Genomic DNA, 17,217 nt, shown 5'->3' on the forward strand with positions numbered 1-17,217 from the left:
CAAGTAAGACACCACATGCTGCTATTTGGGCTATTTTTGCCTAACATTTGCTGATGGCCATTAGTAAGGGCAGATATGCCTTTCCTTTCACTCTGCTAACACAACCTCTTCAGAACGTGACTCCTTCCAATTTCCTGGACCCTTACTGACCAACCCAAGTTTTTCCTAAAGGAAGGACAGAAATGCAGATTCTATTGTTTGAGAAGTGCTGGGGTCTTTTCCCCTCACAGGGTGCTCCTATAATATTTTCAAAGTGGAGAGTGCATGTAAAACATCTCTATAACTCAGAATAAGACAGTGAGATATAGGAGAGAAAGGATAAAAGCAGATGGGTGTATGTTTGAAACATCTGAAAAAGAAAAAATGAATTAAAATTAGGAGAATCAGCATAGTGATTTCTAAAAATAGTTAACCAGATAGCATGAGCTAGGCTGAAAACCAGGAAGTAGATAAATTCAAGCAATGATGAATAAATACAAAATGCTGATGTTTACTGTGGCAACTAGTGAGCCCTAAAAGGCAAAGTGCACAAAGAAAACCCTTCAGAATAATAATAAAGTATGTCCCCAAACCTACTAACTGAATGGAGAATAAATGCAACCATGCAAGGTAGACACACAAGAAAATCCCTGAACAGAATTGTAATAGCAGAATATAGTATTATCTTGAAATGCTCAACTGATGCAGCTGTGTAATTATTAGAAACAAAGGTTAGCTGAAATAAAACACAGCAAGGTAATATTAGAAAAAATACTGTTTGAAAGATTCTCTGTTTGGCAACAGAGAATGTAGTGGAACAAAGACCAACTCTGGGTTAAGGATTTGTATCCATCACCTAAAGGACACACTCCTTTCTCAAAGCACTGCACCGAAGAACATTGGTGGAACTCTGAAAGTGCAACTGCAAAGATCTACAAAGTCTGGGTGACACAGCAAAATTCTGGCTTTGGTGAATTAACAAAGCAATTTATCATTGTTAAAATCTGCTACATGTGAGGGGAAAAAAATAGTGAGAAAAAAAATAAAAAGCAAAAATGTATTTTAACTTTCAGAAGAACTTCTAAAGAGAAACATTCAGCAGAGACTACCAAAGCCATCATACATGTAAGGGATGAAAGATGAAAGCTCTTAGTACACCAAAAATTTGTGAGAGACGAAATGAAAATGCAGGATGTGGTTAGCCTTCTCTGATGCAGGACAGCACCTCACAGGCCCTATGAAGATCAATATCTGGCAAACACACTGAAAAGCAGGGCAGGTTTTGCACAGAATTATGCTGCTTTGCACACTTATCTGCATGAATAACTACAGAAGAAAAACATGGCAAAGCAGTGATTGACTAACTGCAATGCAACCAAATGTAATGCATTAATAGGACAGTGCAAGAAAGATTTTTCCCCAAAGGTGGCTGTAAAAATCATTAAATATCTTCCTTAATGACTCCTCCTGCATGTGGCCTCAGTCATATATCAAGTAATTCTTGTAGCAAATGAAAAGTTTGGTACTTTCAATGTAATAATACAGGAAGCCACTGGATATATCAAACCAATGAGTTAGGGCACATTCAGTTTTAGAAAGATTAATACGAAAATTTCCCATCACCAATTTTAAATCAAGAAAATAATAATAATAATAATAATAATAATTATGTATTTTAAGTCATCAACAAATAAAAATTGAAAGTACTTTCTTCTTGACAGCTATCGAAACTAACTTGGAAATGGGGATGTTAGTTTTTTCAGTGGAATTTCAGAGTTCCGTTCTTCTTCTAAACTAGAATAAAAGTGAGGAGGACATCAAAGTAACCAGGTCACTTCCTCTGTCACAAATTCCTGCATTTGTGTGCACGTTTGTGAAACTGAGATATCAATACTGAGTTTTACAACCATTTTTCCAGAACTTTTCCAGAAGTGAACACAAAATTAGATACACAATTACCTACAAGCAATTTCACAGACACATTCCAGTGTCTCAGTATTTAGACTTAGTTCAAATGGTTCCAAATTACAGGTCAAGTTCAGGTCTTGGATTAGGGCCCAGCCCTTAAAGCTGATTAGTGTCCAAACAAAAGAGTACTACCATATCTGTAAATCCTTGTCACATGGAGTTCATTGAAATCCAACTGATCAGCAGCACTGAAGCATTTATATATTTGAAACAATGGCTATTTTCCTAAGGTTAAAGAATGAAAAAACACACCAACTGACTTGCTTGGGCAGTGCTGGGTTTTTGTGCTTTGTAAATTGAGAGTAATGCAGGTAAAGAACTGGAACATGTTATACAGACCACATTCTGCATTGGATGGTGAAAATGGGGAGAAAGAACATTGGAGAAAAGATGCAGTCCTTTAAGTCTTCCTTTTTTTTCCCCTCAGGAAAAATAAACCAAAACCTTTCAGTTGAAGAGATCTGAGTTATACTAAAGTCAAACAGAAAAGATAAAACACACTTTTAAACTTGAAAATAAATACCTAGACAGTATATCAGCTCAACAACATTCTACTTCAAAGAGTCTGTATCAGACTAAGGAAATCTCATATACAAAACTAAGACCTGATCACTAAATATGTTCTAATTTTACCTTTGTCTCTGTTCTTCTCCTTTCCTAAAGAGTCCAGTTTCTTTCTTAATGACTTCTTCCTCTTTTGTCCATCTGTAAGAGGCAAAAAAAGAAAACAAAAAAGGGAAATAAGTGAAGAGAATTAACCGTGAACAAGCTGCTGCACAAGCTGTAGGAACATGGAGTGAGATGGTCACAGCACTGGGGATCAGGAAGGGTGGGAGGCATATTTCACAAAGGCTGGGGACCATCACAGTCCTCCAGCCCAAAGGAGTGTGGCTTTGCTCACCCGAACACTGAGGCTGTACTGGGGAACACAAATTTATCCCCTGCATGCTGCTGGGCACATTTACACATGTGTGGTCACTGAAGAGCTACCAATGGAAGTTTTTTGCTGGATGCTCTTGACAGTAACGCAACATAAACCTAAAAGATACTGGATAGCCTTCATCCATGGACACAAAACTGTGATTCAGGTGTGGAGCTAAAGGTGGTATTTGGCAAGCGAGGATTACTAACATCCAGGATAAAGTTCTGCATACCAGCCACACCAGCTGGGTGATGGCTGACCACCTTCACATGACCCATCTGAACTTGTATTGGAACCTGGCAGTTGGGTACAGCATGTCCAGATTGGTACAGATGGATTAGAGCCTCAGAGAAATTTTTGTTCTGATGACCGATATATCGTCCAAGTTTTCAAGAAGGTATTAAGGACCAAAGGTTTTAAGCAATACCAGAGGCAGGTTGGTTCTTGAAGCAATAACATCAAAAGGCTGGCTATCATTATTTCCTTCAGCAGCATATTTTGTATTGAAAAGTCAACGTAACAGAATTTTATTTATTATGCCTCAACAAATACAAGGGATTAAGTCAGGGGCCTGCTTTAACCTGTAGTTTTTGGATTTTTCAAATTCCAAAGCAATATAAAGGGTCTACAGAGACTGATATGCTAATGCAGACACTGCTCTAGACAAAGCTTAATGAATGTACCTTTTCCCTTATTAGTTTTTAATATAGCAAAAACTCAAAAACGAGCATACCATATCCATTTCACTTTCAGGGCAAGAGAGACACCAAGTAATCTCTCTCAACACATGTTTCTAGTTTTGTAAGCCAGTGTCTTAAGTGGTTTTTGTAGCAAGGAACATACCACGAAAGAGCAAAGTGGATCTTTGTTTATGAACTCTCATCTTTGCAATTAGGGGTCATGAGAGAACACAAGCTATTTCTCCATACTTTTCCATCAAATCCTACTGAAAACCAAGTCCAGAACATTACCCAACAGACTTCTCAACAAATTCTGACTTTTTTATAGCCAATTAATATCCTTTTAATTTAAAGGCAGCATTTTTTTCACTTTTTATAATGGTGGTTGTACTGAATCCCCTTGCACACTTGCCCTGTGCAGTTATTTCCAGGATACCACAGAATCACAGAATGGTTACAGTTGAAAGGGATCTCTAGTCCCTTCCTAGATCACCTAGTCCAAACACTCCCCCAGTGCAGAGTGACCTGGAATTTGTCCACATGGGTTTGGAATGCCTCCAGAGAGGGAGACTGGGCAACCTGTTTCAGTGCTCTGACCTCCTTAATGTAAACAAGTTCCTCATTATGTTGAGGGGAAAATTCTTGTGTTTTAGTTTATGGCCATTGCTCCTTGTCCTGTTGCTGGGCACCACTGAAAAGAGTCTGGCACCATCCTCTTGGCACCCACCTTCGGGATATTTATATGGAATGATGAGGTCTTCTCAGGTCTAAACAGGCCCAGGTCCCTTAGTGTCTCCAGACCCCTCATCATCTTTGCAGACATTTGTTGGACTCTCACCAGTAAATGATTGTCTTTTTTGTGCTGAGGAGCCCACAGCTGGACACAGCACTCTGGATGTGGCTTCTCTGAGGGTGAGAAAATGGGCAGGATCACCTCCCTTGATCTGCTGGCAAAGCTCTTCCTGACGCACCTCCAGGATACCAGCAGCCCTTCTGGATGGAAGGGTTCCTAGCACTCACAACTCAGATAGTCCATTCCTGCCTCAAGATACAATTGCCATGTGTTGGTTATGTTAACTCCCCATTTCCCACACCTGCACCAAAATAAGGCTGACAACGTGGATAAGGTACTCTGGAGGAGAGTTCAGCAATATAATGGTGGTAATTCATTGCCTGATATGGTCTGTGATTAGATTTTCCTTTTTTCTTGGCCACATGACAAGGCTATAACTCAAAATCATATTCTGATTGATGAAAAGCCCAGACTTTTCACACCTTCTGACAGTTCCTGTTGCTAAGATTGAGTTTTTAAAAGAAATTCTTTCACCTCTTGGCAATATGAATAGTTGGTAGCCTGCTTACATACACCTGACAGTATAGCTTGTTTTTATAAGGTTCCCTGCTACCATTGTGTTCTGGCTTTATATCTATAAAACAATTTTCAAATTATTTTCCATGCTATAAATTCAAATTTATGTTTCACAGGCTGTCTTTGACAGATGACTAGAATTTCTCTGAAGTCACAGAGCCTTATTCACCAAAAGCCCATTTACTGATATTCTGACATCCCACTGAAGTCCTCTAAGACATAAAAACAGGAGAGAAAGAATCAAAATTGACGTAAAATGCAGTATTTTGCTATGATCATTTACATTTTACCCCATGGCAAAAAGAGTTGCATATGAAAATATGGCTGAGAAAAATCTCAGTAAAAAGCTAAAGCTTAGAAGATCTGCCAAGAGGTCTCAGGTCAGTTCAAGTTCTCCTCCTCCCCAGCAAAAGACATGATAAATTACAGTCTATACACTGTACATATAAATATGTTTTCAAATTACTGTTAATACAGGGCACATCAGGCATGAATGTTGCTGAAATATTCAAAATGTGTTTAAAGACTTATGCAACTCCAGCAGTTTTACATATTAAATTAACCCAATTCACAATAATAACGCTTCGTACTTATTAGCTGCAGTGTGGTTTTGAGAATATAATTATTATCCAAAACATTCTTGAGAAACAAGCAAAGCATTATTACCCACACTTAATACCTACTGTATGTATTTTAATTAATTAGCAAATACTTGTGCAAAATAGTATTGTAGCAATCTGAAGTGCTATTAGGTGGATTGCTATTTTTAATTTCCACTTTGGGAAAGTTTAAACCATATAGTGATAAAGCTTTTGGGCTGTTATCTATCTTTCTGTGTATGTAATTGTCAATTTATGTCTTCTTTCTGTAGATCAACAATACACTGCTCCTTCAACAAATTCCACTCAAGACCATAAGCAGGACTAGAGAAGCACTCAAACGACAACTGTCACACTGAAGGAAGCTGCATTTTTTTTCCTTTGCTAAATCATTCTGTTCTTCCTGAAGGACACCGGTGAAAGTACCTGTGCAGATCAAGTTTGTTTGTCAGAAATGGACTTGATCTGTTCAGTACTTACTAATTTATATGTTTGCTGCATTTTTCACTGCAATGCATTTATGTATTAAGACTAGCACAATGAATATTTAAAAGACCAAGAGTCTAGAATCAGACCCCTGAGTGCACATTAAATTGCTACATGACCTGTTTTTCCAAAGTGGTGAGCACTTCCAGGTTTAGTTAATGCTAAAAAAGACTTTTCTATTTGAAAAATTAGATCATCTTTTTAGGACTCTGTCAGTGAACCACACAGCCTACAAAACAGAAGATTGTTTGTACTAATCTACTGACTTTTGAAAAGAATTGAACAATTTGACTTCTAAGATTATCAAAACATAAATATTTCAGGTTAAAGTTGAAATTCACCTGCAGTGTCATCACTAACACCATTTTTTCACCATCTATACTAACAAATCCCAGATTTTCTACAGACCATTTGAGGGCTTAGATTTCTCTCTAATTGAGACCATGGTTCTACAAACAAGGTGATAAGAAGTCATTTTCACACTGAGGATATATGAACTTCAGCTTTAACATGAAAATAAAGAGAACTATGTAAGTTTTTAAAATTAATATTCTGTTGCTTTGCAGAAGACCACCTATGACTTCTATGACTGAAAAAGATGGAATGCACACTAAATCCTGTTACTCTTTACTTCCAGTACTTCTTTATTCAATTTTTATTTATGGAAATGAACAGTCTATTTGGAAGTAGAAGTGTTCATCAGCATAAGCTGAGGCATCACATATTAGGTAGTGGGAATTAGCTCATAATTATACAGTTTGTGGCACACTAAGTCAATACCCAGGAAGTCTTAGCCAACAGTTTCAAACTATGTCACTTGATAGTCATTATCCTGTGAAACCCTAATCCAATATACTTTTCATAATTAATAAATTATGCAGTAAAATGGTACAACAGCATCCAAGCTTTTAGGGGGACACTAAATAGTGGGACCCTATTACAGTATTAGGCTTCAGATAATGAAAAAAAATCCTCTCAAATATGCTTGAAGTGAACCCGTAACAAGAACAGGATTCTTCAGCACTTCCCTTATACATGGGTGGGTAGATTATCTGTAAGAATGATATTCCTTTTATGTTACTTAGAGGCAGGGACAATTTTTATTACTCAGAAACATAATTCACAAATTCATACAAATCACTTAAACTAATTTAACTCAGTGGGCTTTCGACATAAGAGATGAAGTCCTGATGACAGGGCTGTAGAACAAAGATAACTTCCCTCCCCATTTATTGGCAAGTTCCTTTGCTTGAGAGAAATGAGTTTCTTGTCCATTTAGGGAAGAATATTTGTCAAATTCCACAATTAAGGGTTATTTTCACACAGTATAAAAAGAGGACCTATCTCAGTGATTATTACCAGACCTGTAGCCCAATTATCAAAGCAGAAACGGATAAAAAGGTTGATATTGTGAGATTTCTAAACTACTTTGTAGTAATTCTAATTCTATTTATGGCCATTTTTCTTAATAACCACTAGTAATTTGATCTAACAGCACTTCCAGAAAAAAAAAATCAGAATATATCTTCTAAGATTGCAATCAATTATGTCTTGAAAATTACTACCAATGGCATCACAAAGCACAAAGTCAGACCTCTCTTGAGCACTCATTGGTTCACTTCACTCATCCAGAGAAACTCATTTCCCAAGTGCCAGCCTGTGTGCTAAATGTCAAGCTGCAGTCTCTCTGGCCTGTGCAATACTGCAAGTAATTGAGAGTGTCAATCAGAAAACACTGCTAAATTCTGTTGAATTTAGAGCACAATAAAGGCAAGGCTGCACTTCATTCATTGAAAGCTGCACACTGTGGTGGCAGCCACTTCTTTGGGTTACTATATAAAGCAAATTTACTTCTGAATATGCACTTGGGGCTGCTCTGCTGAAGAAGAGGGTGCTGGTTTTACTTAGCCATTTCTGTGACTATAAATGTCCATCTTGAAATATTTATTTTTAAAAACTTGTTGAAACGCCCTGTACCCATGCAGTAGCTTCCAAAGCACTGCCAGCTGCAACGCAGATGGAAGATAAAAAACCAGAGAAAGAGGATTTTGGTACATAAAGCAGTATGGAAAAGGGAAGGCTTAGCCTTCAGGTATTTCTTATCAGTCTCACTCTTTGTCTCAGCCATACACACACATGACCTCCATCAGTGATGCAGATGACTGTATTAATTCAGAAGCCTTGGACCATTATCCCATTTTTCCTTATGGCCTATGTTCCATGATATATTTTACCTTGACTTAAATCAGCATTTCTTTATACTTATCAGCTGGCAACTGATGGAAGAAAGGTCATAATCATTCAAGAATATTCCACAGCTACAGTCATGACCTTCCAGGTGACATCTGCCTCAGAGATGCTCACCTCAGCCCACAGCACCAGGTTCAGGCTTCTTGCCAAAGGCACCACACACCCAACAGAAGAAGCTTTCCTCTTACGTGCTGCTCCCCCTGATGCAGCAAACAAGCTTGAGATTCCCCTTTCTGAGAAGTTCCTGAAGAACATGCTTATGGCAGAAAAAACAGCATGAAAAGGGCAGATCTGAAGTCAAAGCCAGTTTTTCAGGAGAAGGGACATGTCTCCCCGCTGGGCCGTGCACAGGGGGACAGGGCTGGAGCACTGCAGCCCTGTGGCCAGAGGCACCACCTGACCCAAACCCTTCTCAGGGCAGGGTGAGAAACCAGGAGAGCTGTGGGGAAAGTCAGCTGTGCAGGAAAGAACACTCTCAGCAGCACACAGTGCATTCAGTACAACAACCTGACTGAGAAAACCCACAACCATCAGATTGTTAAACAATTAAAAGTGTGCTTTTAATTCACTTCTTCCACAGCCCAGCAGACTCTTCAGTAACCTGTGGTTAGTGCATCTTCTTCAGACCCAGGCTTCAGTCCCTCTGGGATAAGGCACTACTAATTGCTAAATGGAACACAGATGAATTACAAAGTCCAGCTGCACAGGTTTAAGTAATTCAGCTGCTGGGAGTTTAAAAGCTGCACTATACACAATTTCTTTACTGTTGAACAGTAAGAATTTGGTCATACTGGTAGACAAATTAAATTATTTATCTAGGAAGTATTCACAAGTTTCTGTGGAACTCGTCTAAAGGCAAAACTGATGGAAATCTTACCTACTTCAAAAGAAAGCTGCATCCGTACAGGAACTACAGTTTTATTAATCAAATAACAGTTCACAATAACCTCCTGTGGTTCTGATACAAACTCAAAAATAAAACCAAAAAAACAAAACAAAACAAAACAAACAAACAAACAAAAAAAACCTACCAAGCCTAGAAAATTTGCTTGCCAGGTACTAATATATTTTTTTATACACATCTGTTGTTACTGTACAGCTATTCAGAATGCAAAGGTGATATATCAATTTATACTAGCATGAGCAGTAGACTGAGGTGTCTTTTATGAAAACAAATCTGAAAAGTGTAGTTACAAACTAGACTCAAATCTAGTAACTATTAGTTAATATTAGAAATAGTAACACTATTTCTATTGAAACCTATTTGCAAGGTCTAATTCTATCCGGAAAAGCCATGACCCAACTTGCTGAACAAAAAATGCTGTTGGAAAACATTGACTATAACTGCAGTGAGATAGGCATTAACCCTCATTCACGAAGAAACCCCACAAACAAAGAAACAAAAAAGCAAAACAAACAAATAATAACAAACAAACAAACAAAACCTAACAAAAACCCAAGAACACCACCACCACAACCAACAAAACAAGAATTTACTAGTCACTGCTCTCATTCAGATAGGAAATGTTATTAACTCCTGTGGCTAGAAGAATCATAAGAAAACATGATGTTTTCACTCCATTTGCCTACATGTTCCCTGGTGCATTTAAGGACTTAATTAATTTCCAAGTATATATGTTGTAAAGAAATAGCTACTTTTGTATTTTTAAATATGCTCTTCCATGATTCTCTGTGATGAAGAGACTTGCATTAACTGGTGGGCAAATCGAGGTGCAACATATTCTAAGGATGAGAACCAAACCTAAGTTAATAGGGAATGTGGGATTTGAGCTCTGGAGCCAGGTCAGGGGCCCTGAAGCCACAGCCAGAGGGAGGGGGATGTCAGAGCCCACCCATGAAAGTAGAAAGGCTGGGAAGGAGCAGCTTCCCAGGCCTGCCCAGGCCACTGCACTCCTGCTGTGCAGGAAGCTGCAGGTCTTGCAGATGAACACAGCACAGCTGCACCAGAAGAAACACTTCTGCAAGTACAAAGTGGATGCCTGCCTTGTTTGTGCAAGCTGTGTATAAATATCCTTAAAATAACAGAATTTTTAATACTTGCAGAATTTTTTGAACCATCACAACAAAACCGAGAATAAAGTTTCCTATCTTTCCTTTTAATTTGATTTTTTTTTTCATTTAAGGTATTATTTAATCTTTTTGCATTTGGACAATTGACTGGAAATCACTGTGTTGAAGAAGTGAGAAAAAAAAAATCCCTCTTCAGTTATTTTGCCATTACTGTACTGAAAACATATACAGGTTTTTTTTTTTTGCCATTTTAATATTTTTTTAACTAATAAGTAATTTAAGATGGCTGCATTACACGAGCTCTGAGGTACAGGATATTCAGTGAGTTTTAGAATCCAAACACTAAATTATAATTGTTTGGGAGCTGATTTATTAAACCTTTAGCTGGACCTAAGGAAAAACACTCATTTTGACATAATACACAGCTGCTCAAGTAATTTTCTATGCCAGAATGAGGAAAATGGCTGCTGCTGCCATACATAGAAGGGATGATGGAAGTGACTCAAAAAACCCATGCAAAGCTACCTGGCGTAATTTAGAGGATTATGAAGGAAAGGTCAAATGCCCTTGTATGTGGCTGTTAGTGGAGAGCAGCAAAAAGCAGGCAAATTCCTGGAATGGGAAAACAGATACACAATGCCACATCTGACTTCCCTGTGCAAAAACAAACTCAGATTTTCAACTCATACACAACTCTGCTTGCTTCAGCATCTATATCAGCACAAGATTTTCCATGTTGCAAGAAATCCCAAGGCATAGGAATCTAAAAAAATAACATTAAAATCCCACCTCCCACCTCCAACAAAACCCTTTTAAAAAAGCCAGAGAGAGTGGTCCTGGTCTTTTGATGGAGTGCATGTCTTGTGTCAATAATGGAAGTAAAAAATGCCTCTAGGCACAGGGAAATTAGAGGGAACCACTCCTTCTAGTCATCAGAGCATATCTGCTACATTGACACTGATGACAGCATGCACAAAACAGTAACAGCAAGTAGCAGGTGCAAGACAAAATACAGACACTACTTTTTCACATTACGGTAGCATCCACAGTGTGACAGGAGTTTCCTTAATCTCCAAGGATAGGAAAGTTCCTGACTTAAATAGCCTGTGATAGATCAGGGACCGTGCTGCTCCCTTCTCCCTAAGTGGAAGACACTCAGAAACCACAATGATGGGCAGATATTTGAAAGCTTTGAAAAAGACTGAACAACGCCCCCTTCTTGGAGTGTTTTCATAACTCAGAAAAATTGTCAACACTAAATTAGGTTTAAAAAAAACCAAACCGGTCAAAAATTATCTACACTAATAAATGAAAACAGCTACAGTCAACGGAAGTATTTTAGCTGTACAGAAAAAAATTCAAAACATCAAATGAAAACAAACAGGAGCATTGATGCTATAGTTTGAGATAGAAAAATACAAATAGGAGCTCTAAAACTGCTTTCACTTCACTGGGGAAGTGGGGCTGCAGGGGGAGAAATTGACTTTGTCCTGGCTTCAACTACTTAAATAAAAAGTAATTTTATAATGTGGAGGGGAGTAGTTTGATGCTATCGCTAGTCAAAATTCCTCTTGATCTGATAAGGAGAGGTACCTTCACTTATCCTTACACTACAGGGTGGGCCAGGGGCGGAACAGATACAATCACCAGCATTAGCTGGCCTCGGATTTACTGTTCTCAGTAAACTCACTTGCACACCTCTACTGGCAGGTGAAGAAGCAACCAAGTTTCTTTACATCTCAATCAGATATTTTCCCCCCACACTGCTCTCAGTGTGAGCAAGAGCTGAGCTCTTCAAAGGAAGAGGAAATTCCTCTAACCCTCTGGAATTTAGGAGACCAGCCAGGGGTCACAGAGATGGTTCAGGGCACCCAGGTCTCCACTGTCTTCTGAGCATCGCCTTGTTGTTGCGAGTCCTTTGTGTAAGTCTGTCCTTGGACCCTCACCTTAAAGAAGAAGCCACCAAGAAAATAAAACTGCTTTCATAACTTACTTCCTCTGGGACTACTTAAACTAGTCCACAGTAATCCTGCTCAGAGCTGTGATAAAGAAATGAAATGAGAGAGGAGCTCTCAGCGCGTGGAAGTGAAATCCTGGTGCAGCAGATCTCTCCCTGGACAGTTTGGTGACTCAAATAACTGAGCTGTTATCCCTCTGAAAAATGACCAACGGATCTTACTTCTAATAATGTCTCTTTGTAGTAATTAGCTGTCCTTTGTATCATCAATCATAACAGAAACAGGTGTTGAAAATATAAACCACACAGAGAAAAGACACAAGGAGCTCTGCAGGGAACACTTGGGTTGACTTCCTGCACAGAAATAGTCACATGGACATCTGTCTAATCTATTCTTAAAAACCTTCAGCAGGAGATTATGTGTCCATTAAATCTCAAGGCAGCCTTTTCAGTGTAAAAGCGGAATACAAAGATATATATAGTACCACAGCTCTGATAAAATAAATCTATCTGGAGTCACTTTATCTTTCCTAATCAGTATCTAGAGACATTACGCTGCTGGCACCATCCACAGCTCAAATCATGCCTGTGGAAAAACTAGAAAATATTTTTCTACCTAAGGCAAGAAAAAATCATCAGGAATACTTCCCTGATGGACATCTGAAAGGAGCAACATACAGAAGATAATAGAAATAAGTCTGATTTTCAACTGAAATTTTTGAAGATGTATACTGGAAGCACATGTGTTATACTGGTGTTCCATGTTGGCAAAGCTCTGCCAAAGCAGAACATGGACACTAGTAAGCTGCAATGCCAGTATTCTTAATAAAGGTTCAAGAGCTTTTTCCTTGGCATATATTTATGGGTATTTATTCTTTGGCTTTGAACCAAAATAAAGCACAAATTCTTAAGTCACTATAGAATCACCGGAAATAGACACTGATTTTTGCCAAGTACGGGACAGCCTAGATGGGCATTCAGAATCAAAGGGTAAGTGCTACATGAAGTGTTAAAAACATTTGGCAGAACACAATCAAGAATATCTCTGTTACACTAGTGTTGTCTCAAAGATTCAGGAAAAAAAAACCAACAAACAAATACACCAAATTTTGCAAAGCTGTTTTAGAGCCTCTGTATGTGCATTTTGCTTCCCAACACTGCTTATCTCTACCATGTGTCTCAACTTTCCAATATGGCCCATGCTCATGATCAATGTTTTAAATTGAAAGCCAAGATTTTCATGTTTAACACTAACACAGACAAAACACCAACTATACTTATATGCACTTCAAGTCAAGAGCTATTTCAAGTGTACTCCTAAAGAAACTACATTAGATATGATTTTTTTTCATCTCAGAGTAATTTTTAAATTCTATGGGACATAACATCAAATATATATTGTATATATAAAGTAAAATATATGTTGCAGCAGTCTCTGGAGCTGACTTTTCAAAAGCAGTACCCTAAATCTACAACAGACAATATCGAAATAAGCAACTGCCTTAGTAATGAAAAACCCTGGTCACTATTCCATCATCTCTAGCTTTTCATTCTATTTGTATATAGAAACACAGATTGTAAATATTTGTTTATCTTAGGATTTTAAGCAAGATTTCTTTCCTTCACTGTGAAGGGAACTGAAAGACTCCTGCCTGTCAGCACTCCTGCCCAATGAGCTCCACAGCTAAGTACTCTTTCAATGTCCATCCCTGTGCTCATTCCTGTCCTCTCTCTCCACAAAATACTCCTACCCAACAGGTAGGTTCTCGGAAGTTACACAAATCTTTATTTTAAATGTGCTAAGGTATAAACTAATTTTGTCATATTTACATTATAAGTGCCAGTGATTTCCCCATGAAGCCTACAGTATTTTCTATCTCTGTTCTGCATTCATACAGCACAAAGATAATGGACACTGCTCCTCAATCAAAGCTCCTAGCTATTTAAAATTACTGCTTAATAAAAAGACAAGCTTTTTTTGGTTGTGGCGAGTTCTGTAATGAGTAAAAACTTTTGCTTTTAAATCTATTAGCTTGCATCTAACTGACAGAATAGCTAAGTTGAATAAAGCTTTCCTGACGTAAACACATATAAAACCTGCTATGTGACACAAGAAAATCTCGGAAATCAATTTGCTGACCACAGCATAGTCTTTTATTAAAAAACTGCCTCACAGCAAAAATTTAAAAAAGGAACATCCCTCTAAAAACTTTCTTAAGTTTGGAAGATAATAAATTACTTCCCCTGTTGAAATGTTAGAAAAATTATATTCTTGCAAGCTTGATGTATTTCCATTTTGGTCTTTTCTCAACAGTGGCATAAAAGTGAATTTGAAAGAAAAAAATCCCAACAAAAAAATTCTGCAAATTTCCTTACTGGAAGAAAAAAAAAATTAAAAAAAAAAAGAAAAGAAAAGTTTTTTTCTTGCTTTCTTATCTCTCTGCCTGGAAAAACTCCTGTCACATTCACTTTGATAAATGCCTGTGTAGCACAGCTCAAGGCTCTGTCTCACAACCTCTACCCTGCAGCAGCTGGGGCTTCTCCTAGCTTAAAACAATCCAATTTTATTTTTTTTTTCCCAGACTGAGAGATATTTGGTTTTGTTTTCATAGGATGAAAAAAAAAAAGAATCCTTGGAAAAATACATTTTTCTATGAAATATTTGAATTTGGGGGCACAGGCGGGAAGTTTCAGTCTGAAAATCAGCAAGTTAAACAGTTTTTATCTCTGACCAGTCTGTTTGATACAGCATATCCAAGATTTACTAATGCAGCATAAAGAAGGAGAATTTATTTAGCCTTACTTATCTTAAATATAATATTCATGAACTCTACTACATTGAAAAAAAATCCATGGACTCATAAGCCCATGCCAGAGACAGTATTTATATGAGAAGAATCAGCAGAGGTTGGCATTATGAGGAGTGGTAATAAGCCTCTTGGGTTAGAAGATACACTGGCACCAGTTCAAAAGCACCCACTTGTAAGCTTGTAATTCTACAATGTATATGCTACAGTTTACTTAGATTTTTTTCCACTGCCACAACAGTTATAAACTATATAACATGGTCATGATTAAAAACAATGAGCAGTTTGGAGCCCCCACAAAAATGCAAGCCCAGATAAAAATCATAGTCACTCTCAGTGTTAAGGAAAATGAGTAATGAAATACAATGACGAGTAATGTAAGCAAAAAACAGATTGAAAGAAGAACGCCCTGCCAAAATAAACAAGAAGCAGGGAATTGTGTAACTCTTAATTCCCATTTATATTCAGAGTTTAACTGGAATGTATTGGGGGCAAAATACACAAATCAATGGTAAAAATTCAGAAAGCCCAGCCATGTTTTCTTTCATTTCAGAGACAGGGTTGTCTCAGCTCTCAGTCTTTAATCACACACTTATCCAGCCATGCTTCTTCAAGCTCACATTACTAAAACAAGTTGTAGAGGAGACCAATGCTCTCTTCATGTGAGCAGATGCACAGTGTCACATGTCACAAAGCCTGCATGCAAAAACATACACCAGCACATGTTCAGGCAGCATCAGCTTCCCTTAAATGACTGGGACTGCATTTAGGCTTCTAAACCCACCCTTACATCATATTCATTAGAACTAAATGAATGACCTGAGAGCGAGACTTGGCAGTAAAGCAAAGAATTACTTTCTCTCTTCCAAAACATCACAGAATCGAAGAATCATCAAGGTTTGAAGAGGCCTTCAAGATCATCCAGTCCAACTGTCAACCTAGCACCAGCATAATCACCACTAAACCACATATAACTGCAAATGCTCTCCTCATTTATTCTCTCTCTCCACAAAACCACCAGCCCCACTGCAAAGCTGAGAACATCCTGTTGGGAGCTGGAAAGAACACAAGCAGTCATTCTCTCTTCTTGAATAAAGAGAAGACTCAAATGTGACCTCTGAATCCCAAATCCTACTCAAGCCCCTTCACCAAGAGCTTCCCATCATACCTTTAAAATCCAGGCAGATGCTCTAGGAGTTGAATTAGGGTTGAAGCCCTAATTCCCCATTTGCTCAACTGATAATGTCCTAGTAGTTCCTATCCCTGCTTCCAAACACAGGATTAGTGAAGTGGGACAGGACTGTGAAGAGAGATTAAAAACATGAGGTATTTAGAAAATGGATCCAATCAAACCTCATTCACCAACCTCTCAGCTCAAGAGATACTTGGAGCCAATGAACAGATGAAAATGAGCTCCTCTGCTACTCTAACCTCAGTTTTACTCTGCAGAAGCCATCTAACTTGAGTTAGCATTTGCTTGTGAAGACCTTCTATAAATGAACCTATAAAAGGTTCATTTTTCTCACTACTTGTGTGCAAGGACATACACAGAATTGTAACGTCACCAAAAAGTAAGCACATCTGAAGTGAGTTTCATTACCATTTTTTCTCATATTTTAAAGAAAAGATGACTTCCCTGAAATGAGAAAAAACACACTATATTGTAAACATGAACTGCAAAGAAGCACTACCAGATTGGTACTGTTGTGACATTCAGAATGTCAGCAAATTAAAAATCCTCCACAGAGTAATTGCACTGGTAAGGAAACTGCATAATGCTTTGACTGGAAATTACATCCTCTTGCAACTTAACGAATACTAAATAAATTATTCTTGGTCTAGTTTCTGGTGGCAAATGGGCGAGTAACATTGGAGCAAAAAGAAGTTGATTAGAGAATTTGAAAGATAAAAAGCAGAGAAGCAAGACAACAAGAAACAAACATGAAACACCTCATCATATAGGTAGAACTAGTACCTCTTGATCAACTTGAATTCATTCCAATTACCTACTTCAGGGCAATTGTAGCATATGTTAAGTGACATGCTGGTTAAAGAAATTCCTGGGGGAAGTGATACCTTCTCTGTGACCACAGGATATTTTACTAGGAGATGTTAGTAATTTTCTTCTTTAATGGTAATGGCTACAATAATTGAAGGAGAAGGATTACC

At 38.0% G+C, this 17,217-nt stretch overlaps 1 protein-coding gene across 1 annotated transcript in view; it reads right to left on the minus strand.

Moving 5' to 3' along the window:
- The window catches only part of ARHGAP6 (Rho GTPase activating protein 6), a 312,065-nt gene that overhangs the window by 36,946 nt on the left and 257,902 nt on the right, over positions 1-17,217 (minus strand). Inside the window, exon 3 of the mRNA XM_062515112.1 lies at positions 2,581-2,652. Within this exon, the coding sequence (XP_062371096.1) occupies positions 2,581-2,652 (72 nt within the window). The remainder of the gene's footprint in view (positions 1-2,580; positions 2,653-17,217) is intronic.

Source organism: Cinclus cinclus, chromosome 2, assembly GCF_963662255.1.
Source record: "Cinclus cinclus chromosome 2, bCinCin1.1, whole genome shotgun sequence".
NCBI classification, from domain to species: Eukaryota; Metazoa; Chordata; class Aves; order Passeriformes; family Cinclidae; genus Cinclus; species Cinclus cinclus.